Genomic DNA, 13,282 nt, shown 5'->3' on the forward strand with positions numbered 1-13,282 from the left:
ATTCATTTGCAGTGAGTGGAGATACACAAATACAACAGTGACCACAGCAGACAGATCCAAACATTGACAACATACAAAGAACAAACCACGGCCCGTCAACCTCAGTTTAAATTATGTTAAAATCGTTATCTACATTCCTTAAAAATATAATTAATAATATAATTATACAGAATAGACTTAAGTCAGATACAAACAATTCAAGATGTAGATACATTTGCCTCTATGGCTTAGTCAAACAAGATATTTACAAGCGTAAGCTGTGTGTGTCCTGAGTTTTATTTTACTAAATGTAGGGTCCGTTTGGCACTGGAGAGAGGCATGTTGCTTTTCCTGAACCCATGTTTAAATATTGAACATGTTGCTGATGGATGATTTACTGCACTTGCACTTGCTCTTAATTCAGAGCATGGAAGCACGACACAAGAAGTTCACAAAGAAAGAACGCAATAATGTGCATCTTTACATGGTCAAAGCAAATTCCTCCACTGTGCATATTAATTCACTGAATTGTGCTCTTAAGTGGGTAACACTTATGTGTCTGTGTGATCCTCCAAAAATCATCTTCTTTGGCAGTAACGGTAGGAAAAAAAAACCTAGAGAGCTGAAAGAATATTGACCTCTACAGCCAGAAACAATGGATCAATGAACTGTTATCTTACTGCGCACCAGAGAAAATACATGCACCAGCAAGACATGCAGAGTGACTGTGAATGGGCATGGACTCCCTTTATGCCTACAGTATTGGACTATAATGCAAGACACGATTAACTAGTTATTCATAAATAGGAAAATGAAATAATTACTTTTAATGACAAATACATAAAGCAACACTCCACTTGTGCATATCGTTTAAAAACTACTACTGTTGCCGATTTTTAATCGCAGTAATAAAATGCTCATGGCAGATTTAACCGCAGAGTGATTTTACTACGGTCAGCACATTTACCAATGAATGAATGATGCAGAGCTGGCATTACAATCATGAAATCCAGATGTGTGTTATTTGCAGATCAGTAAAGTAGTTACGTAGTATTGTGTAATGGCACAGACAGCAGCATAATGTGGACCTTTAATACGGAGAGGACTGTTAAGGTTAAGGATGTGACATACTAAGTGATTTAGGATATGTGAACTTTGTATGTAATGAAATAGGAGTAAATGTGGGGGGAGTCATCGCAGGACACAAAGGGACAAATTAAAAGTAAATCTTTAAAGATCTAACTTACTGAGTTTAAAGGTCTGTCGGAATGTAAAACCATTATATATGTGCTCTCTGTCTCCAAAAACACACATAGCCTAAAGTCTTTACTGGATCTGGAATTTTTGGTTGCAACATATTGCAACCAAAAATATGATTTTATACAAATTTCACTTTGACGTCAAAAGAAGTGACCCAATAAATTGGGCAGGAGGCCATGTAGGACAATCTAAAAGGAAAACATGTGTAGCATTGCTACATAAGAGATATAATAATGTTATATGTAACTTTTCTACATACGTTAGTCTGGTCATTGGGCCATGGGTCTAATGGACGATCCCGAGTGTTTAAACGTGGATGAAGTAAATCAGTAGAAATCCTGAAACAAAGGTTTAAGTTCAGATCTACTAAAACTGTCCCTCGTCTTTGGCCTCTAAAATGCTGACTCGTTAAGGCTGAGCTTGTCCCATTGTTGCACCCTTTTCATGACGTACGCCCAGTTGTTGTGGTCCGGGCTGCCCAATCGGAGCCTAGCTGTCATTCTATCGGGGCCGACATGGCTCTCTTCATGCAGCCAGCGTGTCGTCCTGCGGTGAGAACCAGGACGCCCTTGGTCGGGTGCTGTGCGCTGCCCGACTGCTGTCGCACAAGGCGCCCCTGACATGGAAACCCCATTGCAGCTGCACAACGACTTGTTTCCAGCAGAGCGCCTCTTCCAGCAGCACTGTCAGTACCAGCAGCACTACGGCAAGCCGCACGAGCACTGCACCTGCAATAGCTGCACCTGTGACGCCAGGAAAAGCCTCGTTTTTCGCGGGACATCGCCGACCACTGTTGGAACTTTACTGAGGACGCCTTCAGAGACGTCCTCGAGACACGGCGGCCAGTACAGCGCGTGTGAGTTCACCCCCTCCAGTCATGGTAGTTCATTCAGACACCATCATCCCCACCAGCACCAGCACCTCCTCCAGCAGCAGCAGCAGCAGCAGCAGCAGCAGCAGCAGCAGCGGGGCAGCCTGGGCAGTAGCCACAAAGACACTAACTCCTACAATGACATCGCTATGAGCAGCTGTAGATATAACGGCGGCGTAATGCGGCCGCTGAGCAACTTGAGCTCGTCCCGTAGAAACATACACGAGTTCGATTCGGAGTCGCAGCCGCTGCAGCCCATCTCCGCTGCAGATGCGTCGGACACTCTTGCATCCAAGCAGGAGAACAACTCGAGCACGCTGATGCCGTACGGAGCGGGGGACGGGGGAGGCTGCGGCCACAGCAGCGGGAAATCGGGCAAAAAGAAGAACCAGAACATTGGGGAAAAGCTCGGACACAGAAGGGCCTTGTTTGAGAAAAGAAAACGACTCAGTGATTATGCTTTGATCTTTGGGATGTTTGGGATCGTAGTTATGGTAATAGAGACTGAACTCTCTTGGGGAGCCTATGGAAAGGTACGTATCGCCTCTAAGCTTCAGTGTCAGAGTGAATGTAAGGACTTGTCTGAGTGAACATGTTCAATGGGAAACTTCATGCGCGAGTGTCAGGGACAATGAGTCAGACGGGAGCAGCTGTGTGCCCCACAGCCCAGCGCGAGGCCCGGTGTCCCGCTTGGAGGCTTCCCAGCACAGCACTTGGACCAGGACCAGGCCAGTGCCAGGCTACTAGATTACACACACACATGCCTATTTAAAGCTAGTGTGTGTCTAATTATACTGGCATGTTTCCACTAATGGTTAAGAAGAACTTGGATGACCTCGTAAATTAAGCATGCATTTTGCCCATGTCTAAATGTTATATACATGACAAAGCTGGGCATTTAAAGATTAATCAAATAAGCTCTTCATAGTTTCACAATAATAGAAGCACAGCTATAGCACAATACATCACCTACAATTATTTATCTCAATATTAGGCGCAACATCCATATCAGTAAGCCACAGTATATATCACTACATCACAGAGGTCCTTCATCAAAAACAATGCATGGTGACTTCAAAATGTGGAAAAGTTCTGTGTTATTTGTCCTTATTTCGTTTTGTTGTGGTTGTTTTGGACCTGATTTTGTGTTTGTCTCTTAAGTGCCGTTTTCACACAGTTTCTAAACAACACTATACCACTGCAATACTCAAAGACAGTTACCAAATATCAGCGCTGTTCATCATGTCCCACAGCCCGACGCCGGACCAATGTGCACTCAATGTTCCGATGCTGTGTCAAATGTGTATTGTTGTGTTTCGCCGCTGTGATGCTTGCTTTAGTGTTGTTCTTTTTTTCCAGGAGTCCCTGTATTCATTAGCTCTAAAATGCCTGATAAGCCTTTCCACAATCATTCTGCTGGGGCTGATTATCATATACCACGCCAGGGAGATACAGGTAATGCTCCACACTCGCCCTCGTCTTTCCGCTGTGATCACAGGAGGCTACACTCAAAGATGTTAGGGTTATTAGTCAGTCGCGGTTCTACAACCACTCGGCTGACGTCCAGAGGAAGCAAAAGCCAAAATATGTTTTTTTTTATCCGTTTCAATGTAATTCTGCTTTATATTCAAACACATATTCAAAAGATTTCCTGACGTTATTCATTCATCAAAAGTAAGTTTTCTTAAAGGGGCTAGATGCGAGTTAGCCATTTTATACTCACTACTGCCACCTCAGGCCAAATATGTAACTGCAGCTTCTATATTAAGCTCGTGCATGACGGCAATTCGGACCTGAAGTGACACCTTTTTGAGGATTTTAGAGGCAGTTGTGGTGAACAGGTCTGGGCTCATTCGACACATTAGGACATGGCTGGAACATGTAGGGGGAGGAAAATACATAATTTTAACATTCGTAAACTCCCTATAGTCCCTTTAAAGACATAAAATCACCCATAGAATAAAATAAAAGCCTTATACACCTCAAAAACCTGTGAGTGGGCTCGCCTCTCTTCAGACTTGGCTCGTAACTCCACCAAGGAGCAGGACTCTCTTCTCCATGAGGATCTTTGGTAGCGAAACATAAACATATATATGTGGTCCTCATTTAAAGGCTTTATTATGTCTGTGATGAGAATGCATTAAAGGGATATTCCAGGATTTTTGACATAGGGCCTCATTTCTCTTTAAATATAAGGACTGCATGAATTACAAAAAAAATACATCTCCAGAAAAAACACTCTGGATAACTAGGAAATGAGGCTCTATGTCCAAAATCCTGAAATATCCCTTTAAGAGCACATTTGTTATAACCAGTTGTTTGTTCATGTATCAGCATTTTGCAACATTTCACTTCCTTTGTGACATAGCAACATATAACCTGGAATCTTCTGCAGCGTGGCTTTAACACAGCATTCCATATTTGGGTTTATTTCTCCAATTGTTAAGGATTAGTTTTGTTGAATGTAGTTTTCAGTCGTGGCACATCAGAGACGTGCGTAGCTCTCCACTGAGAAACGCCGTTATGTAAGTTGAGGGAAACATCTTACTGTGACATATTTAGTTGTTCTTGTTATTTATTTATACAGTTGATATCTACTGACTGAGGCTCAGGAGCGAGACCAGGCCTCAACCTCCTTACCTCCCTCCTATAGCCAACCACACATCTACCCTATTTAACCTGCCGAGTCCTTCAATCCTGTTTGTCTGAATTGTCAACGTGTTTTATTATCTTCCCCATGACTAGCGTGGTTGAGAGTCCACCGCGATAAGAGGAACATGTTGTTACTTTGGCCTTCATGCTGAACATACTTAGCTTGTAATGGTATTGTTGCCTTGTTTACTTCACACCTACATACTGCCTCCTGTGGTAGTGATGGGGCGACAGTGGCTCAGATGGTAGAGCGAGTTATATATATATAGTTATATATTCCTGCAGGTGTAGACTGTTGTGTGTGAATGAGTGAGTGCTGGTGGTGGCAGGGGCTGAAGGCGCAGATTGGACACCTTCCTTCTGTCAGTCTACCGCAGGGCAGCTGTGGCTTCAATAGTCGGTTACCGAGTGTGGAGTGAATGAATAGTGACCACAGTTTAGCGCTTTTAGAAACTTGTCAACACTGGTTTGTAAAAAAGTCACAAAAAGACCTTTTTTCTAAGGCGTTCTGACACTGTTTTTGGCTGATTCGTCTGAAATGTACATTAGTAATTTGATCTTGAATGTGTGAGCGCTTTGGTCAACAGTAATTGTTTTTAAATGTGCTATAAAGATTTGATTGATTGATCATATTATTATTACTAAAAGCTTTTCAGCCCTTAGGTTGTCTCCTCTACAAGGCATGTTTTACTAATGGTACTTAAAGCAGTACTAAGTAACTTGTTAACCTTAGCAAATCCTTTCCGTAGTCGCTCTGGGGGGAATACAAGTGTAAATGGGATGATTGGAGGGTCTTTCATCTCCGGCTGGTGTCTCTGGCCAGAAAACCATGTTTGCAACTTCCCTGCACCGGGTCAGAGTCACCAATACACACTAATGAAATCACGAAGCAGAAGCTAACAGGCTAACGGGCAAAGCTATCTGCGGGCTAGCACCACTTAAGCAGTTTTTACAGCCAAGTTTGAGTGAAAATAATAATCTCCATTGTGTAATTGGATGTACAATATCCCTCTCTCTCTTTGTCTTTTCTGTCAGCGTAGTATTTACTCTCACGAACAATCATTGAGTAAAAAAATGCAACATGATACGACACCTACAGTGGCGCTTATGGCCTCTGAGTTACTTAGTACTGCTTTATTTGTTGTCTTTTGCCCAGTGCTCTCTACAGGCCACAATGCTGTTTTGTGTGCAGAGAAATTAGGGCTGAAATTACATTTACATAACACTTAGTATGCCGATATTGAGGTTGAAAACATTTCAGTATAGAGCCTTTAAGTCCTCACAACCGTAACAGACACAGGGCTCTGCATTAACATTTCTGCTCACTGACCAAAACTGTATGGCATTCATGACATTTCTTGATTTTAATATGAAAAATGCCTGTTGATAGTTTTACGTCGAACCATGTATGGTGGAGCAAAAGTACGGTGTTAGAATAAGTGGCTTCATTTTCTTGTTGTTCACAAAACCAGATCCACGTATATTTTGCGCTCAAGTTCGAAAGTGGCAAGTGAGAGTAAAATGGCAACCAGTCAAAATTGAAATATACCATAGTTTGACTAGCTCAATGCCAAGTCCTGATTGGTAAAGCCACATTACACGATGCAGTAACTCACAATTCAATCTTGTTGTGCAAACGCAACAGGCCAACTCAGATGTGCTGCTTTCTGGATGTGATTTTGCATGCTTAGGCTCTGCATGGACATCCTAGTTTATATTTTTGAAATGGTCCCATAAAGCAGCACCGCAAATTGTAATGTGCTAGAACAGAGGGAACAGCGGGCCACTAATTATCCCATCTGTTGTTCTTGAGGAAAACTGTTTCTGTATCTAGATGGCAAAATGCTGCTCTGCTGAAGGGGATCCCTTTCTATCGCCTTGTCGTCTTATATATAATGCAGATTTATTGTGTTCAGAAATGCATCGCTAAGAGATTTTGACAGCTGCAGGCATCTCTTCGCTGTCATTTCGACGCCTATTAAGGCTCATTGTGTAATTTTGATCAGATTTAGTGACTCCCTTTGGGCTGAACATAGATGTGCCCGTGCGCACTTGGACACTTTTATTACCTGGACCTGATGCATTGTTGCAGTACTTTCAGTTCCAGCTCTCTGTTGTATTCACCCGCTGATGAATGAATACTGTACAGCCTGCTGCAAGAATGACTCCATGTATCCCCAAACATTTCTTAATTAAATCCACGCTGAAAAGAAACACAACTCTGGCATTTTTTCCAACCACTCCCCGATTTCATGTCTAATCACGCTAATGGTTCCTCTCGTTCCAAACAGAATTAGTATTGTAAATTCCTGTGTATTAACTGCAATGTGCTGAGGTGGCTGTTTAGTCAGCAGACATGGCTTTGTGCAAGAAACCATAGAAAATGTTTTTAACTAATGCCCTTAAAAGCAGTGTGTGTAGCATGCGCTGCCAGTGGTCTATTGTAAAGGCGCTGGAATCACAACTCAATGAGATACAAAGCTAAATGTGTGTTGACTAAACATGAATGTCCTGAATAAATCAGCCCTGTGCCGATCATATAGCGCCCCCTGCTGTCACAGTTCAACACGGACATGTTCAGAAGCTTCACACACAGGATTATAGGCGAGCCGATAATATCAGCGGCGCATATTGGCATCGACCAATCAAAATCCCCCACATTGCTCGACCTCTATTGATATGTTTCTTTTATATTTCTATGATTGAAACCTTTACTATAATAATACATGTTTAACTAAAGGCTATTTGAGAGATGTGCACAACGATCAGGATGAATCTTGGACCTTTCCTCTTTACAAAGCGGTTGCAGTTCAGCGAGATCCCTGGGTTCACTTACTTTTTCCTCCCTGTCCTGTGAATGTTTACATGTTATGGCCAGCAAAAATGTGATAAAATGTAAATGTGTGGGTGGTATGAGTTTAAGCAGACACTGTTTATTCATTCGTATGATTTTTATGAAGATCAGACCACATTTTATGCCCAATCTAGGCAGAAATGTGAGAGATACCAAAGCATTTGCACACATTTTCCTCCCACTGTATATTGTACAGGAGAAATAGCTTTGCCAAACTTTTTTTTTTCCACCTGATGAAAAGCTCAAAAGCTGCCTAATTCTGCTAGAGCACCACCGATCTGGAAACCCTCTCCAAGTCTGCCAATAAATCCTTTGTAGTTACTTATTCAAATATCTTCAGGCTCTAAAGTGGGATTATACGTTCTATTCATCACTGCTAAGTCATGCGCTCAGAAACTGCACTCAGTACGCTGAGCAAACCTGGAGACGTCTGCTCAAACACTGCTTTTAGTTATCTGGCCGTTGAATTGTTCTAATGTGCCACTCACTCATCAGCTCACCTATTCTAAACTCCTCAGTAAGAAAGAGTTACATTATTAAAGCCATACTGTGTTAGCTCAAACGTTTAGTAGAGTGGAGTGCTGCTCGGATGTGAAACACTTGTGTAAAACAATGTCCAGGAAGTTTCTATTATAGTTAAAATAGTCTTTTCTCCGGCCTGAGATGAAACAGAGGGTTGTTAGGTCTCTTTTGGATTAGCAGAACGTGTGTCTGAGGCCACTCCAACGGTTCTGGATCGGTCTCTACTTTTTCACAGACATAGCCTCCTTTAGTCCTCTCACAAAACATCTTTCCCTCCAGCTAGAATTTTGACCTCACTGTCATCAAAGTTACAGTTACTGGCTTTAAGACGGGGATGAGCGGATTGTGGGCCACGACTGCTCTCTCTCGTGCTGCTGCAGAAACCAACGGTGATCTTTTTGAGTGTCAGTGGCCACACCTTTGATGACAGTACGGTCGACTGTACGGGCTCAGTCACAGGAGGAGCAGAGCTTTGTTATAGGAAATGGGAACTAATGACTTTGTTTTAATCCTCAACTTTTTGAGCGCAGTTTATGTTTTTTGGCTGAAATGTAGGACGTGGACAACTTATTGCAAAAATATAGCATTTGTAATTGAGTGCTTTCGTGGTAATCTAGTGGGCAGTTTGTCATGCCTGAGGTACAGTTTTGGGGTGACATGCTCCTCCTCATCAAGCAGGAAAACAGGGAAAGGGAAAATAGTTTTAAATAGTTTAAGATACTAATATAGGGTTGTTGTAAAAAAAAAACACAAATTTACTCACGAGCCATCAACATTTGTCGATTCATTCAAGCAGATAAGAGGAACGGTCTGTGGAAGTTGTGAATAGCATTGTTCCATCCATGCTCATAGTTTTGCTCTGTTTTCAGTCTTGGTTTCGTCCTTCTTTTGCCCAGATTGACACTCAGGTGTTTTTTAATATGAAGTTTGTTTTGTCTTTGTTGCTCTGTTTTCCCATCAATCAATGAAAATGTGTTTTATAAAGGCTTGTCATGCAAAAAATGTAACACAAAGTGCAAAACACAATACAAAGAGTTAAAAAACAGTCCGTTGTGCCCTTCTACCCTCCCCCTTCCCCCACGTACACAAAAACGGGATCATAAAATAATGGGTATAAGGTTGAGTACAGATGCTATGTTCACTTATGACAAGCTTTACAAGCCTGTGTCACAAGGTTATTTTTCATTCACCCCAGACTTGGTGGTGGTAAACTACTATTACTGCGCTATCAGCCCCTCCAACCACCACCAACCATTCACTTATGCACTACATTTACACAGGCGGTGGTTAAAGTGTTTTGCCCAAGGACACAATGATAGTCTGCATGTGCGGGAGCCAGGATACAAACTCCCAACCGGTAACTCGGTTACAGACGACCCGCTCGAACGTGCTTTACAACTTGATAATATAAATACATTGCTGCTTCACTGAAATAAGATGATAATTATGCAAGTGATTGAACTTGCAACTGATGTTTTCCATCTAAAAAAGTCATATTTTAAAAAGCATTAAAACCTGTCATATGCACTTTAAGGCTTTAACTCATGATCAAAAAATAATAAGTTTATGTTTATGAAATGTGAGCAAAAGTTTTAGATTAGAGAAATTGTTGTTGCTGTTATGTATAACTTTGCGGCTCTTTGTGACTGCAAACTGCCATTTCCATATCACCATGATTATTTGTCAGAGGCTGTAACTCAATCACTTAATGCCAATACTGGGCTCATGTTGGAGAGGGATCGTATCGCATAAAAGAGAGTCAAAGGTTACAGTATATGGTGATTTGTACTAGTTGTTCGTATACTTTATACTTTATGTTTATTGTTTGTAAACGGTTGCACTTGTGCAGTTTAGGGATTGATTTGATCAGGAAAGTCTCCGTCCAGAAAGTTAACTTGCCCTAAAAACAACTCTGCTTTTGGGATTTGTTCTGTCTATTTTTTGAAATGATCATTTTACACATAACACTGACAATTATAGTTTGCAAATTTTGCAAAGCAGCTATCAAAGTATTTAGGGTGTGTTTTGAACCAGCAAAAGCTTCTGTCTTTTCATTGCAGAGACTGAAATGCTAATTTGAGCTCAAACACAAGTTTTTCCTCCACTCGTCTTTTAATCGTCGGTAGCTACACACTCAGCCCTCAGGAAGACTGCTTTTGATCCCGTGACAGTCGCATCAATATCCCTCAACATTTTTCAAGCCCGCTACCTTTGTCTCCATTGCCAAGATGCTTCCTTTCCTTTCGATGACCTAGAAAGCTTTATTAAGACTGCCGGTTGCCTCAGAGTTGATTAAGGTAATGCACGTAGCCTCGATCCGATGAGATTTATACAGCGCAAGCCAAAGTGAAAACAGACATGAATCTCAGCGATCACCACTTCACTTCATAGTCAAAGCCTTCGCCTTCTTTCATTGAATTTATGTTCAATGAAAGAAAAAAAAACTCACATAAAAAGTCTCTTTACTTGAATTAATCGAAGCAAGGAAATTCCCTGCTCTTCCATGAAAATGACAGGGCTGGTGACGGGGCAAAGAAAACCACCAAGTAAAACCCGGAGCTAATATCGTGCGCACCTCTACCTTCGTGTCTTCCTTTGGTGTGCGCTACGACTGTCACGTGTCTCTCTCCATGCTGTTCACAACAACTGAGTGCTGACAGAGGAGGAAAGTGTCTCATGCGCCGCTGAAATCCACAGTTTTACTGTTATGAATGAGACGTGTCACTCCACAGCAGCACATCCCGGCACCAGATGGAAGTCTGTAAACTCCACTGGTCACGGTCACCTTAAAGGGGACTTAGATGCAGGAGAGGAGTATGCACACAACGAGAGGGCTGCAGACGGGAACTGGGCTTGCATTGAGCTTAAGAGACATGTTTTTGTCCTTTTCATTGCCAGTACATTTTGTTCAGGCAATTTCATATGCATGTCATTATGCAAAAGAAAAGCCATTAATTCATCGATTTAGATTAAACTGAAAGTTTTGTAGCTATTTCACAGAATAGAGGGTTAAAGTCAATGGACACCACAGCACACCACAGACCATCTCAACAGGCGCACCTCAAGGACCCGTAATCTCTCCGGTTTTATTCACACTGTACACTGATGACGGCAGAAGCACCTGCCCTGGGATTACATACATTAAATACTCTGATGACACAGTTATAAAAGGAGCTACACAAGGAAATATTTACAGAATGGTTCAAGTACAACTGTCTTAACCTAAACACATTCAAAACAAAAGCACTGGTAACAGACTTCCATAAGGGACATCATAGCACCCATTCACTCCACATCAACAATGAGGCATTAGAACGTGTTGAAGCAAACAAATATCTCGGGACAAGATTAGATCACAAACTTACATTTCAACCCAATAGCGAACAAATCTTCTACGACTTTATTTTCTCAGGAAACTCCAGAAGCTTCAAGCTCATCAGTCAGTCCCCACGGCCTTCTATAAATGCTTCATCCAGTCAGTCATAACATTCAATAATAGAGTTTGGTTTGGATCCCTCAGCACCTTTCACCACAATCCACTCAACAAAATCATTAGGCTGAGCAGTAAAATAATCGGACAGGAACAGGAACCACTAAAGGTGATAATATTTACAATAACAGAGTCACATCTAAAGGGCATATCGCTACAGGCATAACACACCCACTGCACAGTCAGTACTGCCCACTCCCCTCTGGTCGCCGGTCCAGGTCACTGCCTTTACAAAAACAAAGAGCACAGTCCAGTTTTCTACCCAACTCTATTAGGCTACTGAGCTCAACTGATTTTTTAAGCAGTGATTAATAATGCCCCCTGCTGGCTGTCTGGGTGTTTGTCGCGTTTATCATGTGTATGTATAAAAGTGAAGCTGCTCCACAAATGAAGTTCCTAATGGATTAATAAAGTTCTTATCTTATCTTATCTTACTTGTTTGTAGGGGAGTAACAGAGGAGCCCAGAGATGCATAATAAGCACTAAAATAGCACTGGAATATTTTTTTCATGCTTCTACTTGTTTAATTCACTTCTACTTGGCCAAAACCGAACGCCAAAGCTTGTTTGACATGCAATTTTGTGATAAATCACTATTAACTGCGATAAGATATTGATCGATTCCCAGTACAGTATACTTTGGGCAGACGGGGCCTTTCTGTGTGGCGTTGGCATGTTCCAGCCCTCTCTCTGATAGTTCCTGAGCGACTGCTATTGCTCTTCTCTCATTTTTCCTGCATGCACATGGATGCACTCTCACAGTCTAGTTAAATATGAATCTGTCTTGGAAATGACGCTGGGGGAGGTTTGGGGCTCGGCTGCCTCTACACTTGCCCGTGTTTCAGCGCGTGTGCAGTTAAGGGCTGTAGCACATTCAGAGCCAAGTAAAGAGATAAGAATGTGACGTTCAACAATGGTCAAACAGAGTCGAGTAAAACATCCCCAGCTGTAGTTTGTGTTCAGAAAGCAGTATTTAGATAAGAGGCAGCCTAATTAACCTCGCAATGTTTACTCGGTGTGGTTGTGCCTGTGCGTGAAGGAACACAGGCTTTTAAAACTTTTGAACGCTGCCCCTGGATGTGCTTAAGAGCTCACTTACTATGCAAGCCTGCTTTTTGCTTTTATTTCTACTATGAAAGATTCATAGTCATTGGTTACTGATTTTATGTGCACATTGTCATTTGAACATGGCGATGTAGAGATTATGATAAGTGATTACCCAATATTTTCCAATATAAAAACACTTTCCAAAACAAATAATCGTATAGTTAAGCTGTTCATAATTCAGTCCTGTCTTAATTTTACAACGTGACTTGCAAATCTAATCCCAATCCAATACAGGGAAACACCAACAGCATAGACAAAGCAAGGCAATCATGATTTAATTGCTGCGACGATCTGCTGTTTGATGATCCATTTTCTTCATACAAAGCCCAAATTCCCAACAACAGGCTGACATTTCGATGAAAAAGCACCCTGTCAATAACTGAGATTGACCCTCGGCTTAATCACAATTTGATTACAATTGGATTTATTCCACTGCACCCGACACCAGCCAGGTCGGTGTAGTAATAGCTGCCAACAACCTCAGCTCGAAGGTTGTTGTTCCAAACCCTGGATCGCCCAAAAGGCAAAGGTCATCATACTCACTACAA

General features: G+C 41.8%; 1 protein-coding gene across 4 annotated transcripts in view; it reads left to right on the top strand.

Moving 5' to 3' along the window:
* The first annotated feature begins 1,627 nt into the window (after positions 1–1,627).
* kcnn2 (potassium calcium-activated channel subfamily N member 2) overlaps positions 1,628–13,282 on the top strand; it is a 37,014-nt gene continuing 25,359 nt past the window's right edge. Inside the window, exons 1-2 of one of the 4 annotated variants that reach the window (XM_079582970.1) lie at positions 1,628–2,643; positions 3,473–3,565. In XM_079582970.1, the coding sequence (XP_079439096.1) occupies positions 1,861–2,643; positions 3,473–3,565 (876 nt within the window). In that variant the 5' untranslated portion in view covers positions 1,628–1,860. Of the gene's footprint in view, positions 2,644–3,469; positions 3,566–13,282 lie in introns of all 4 variants that reach the window. The other 3 variants (XM_079582972.1, XM_079582969.1, XM_079582971.1) reach the window with 3 other exon arrangements.

Source organism: Gobius niger, assembly GCF_951799975.1.
Source record: "Gobius niger genome assembly, chromosome: 2".
Taxonomy (NCBI): domain Eukaryota; kingdom Metazoa; phylum Chordata; class Actinopteri; order Gobiiformes; family Gobiidae; genus Gobius; species Gobius niger.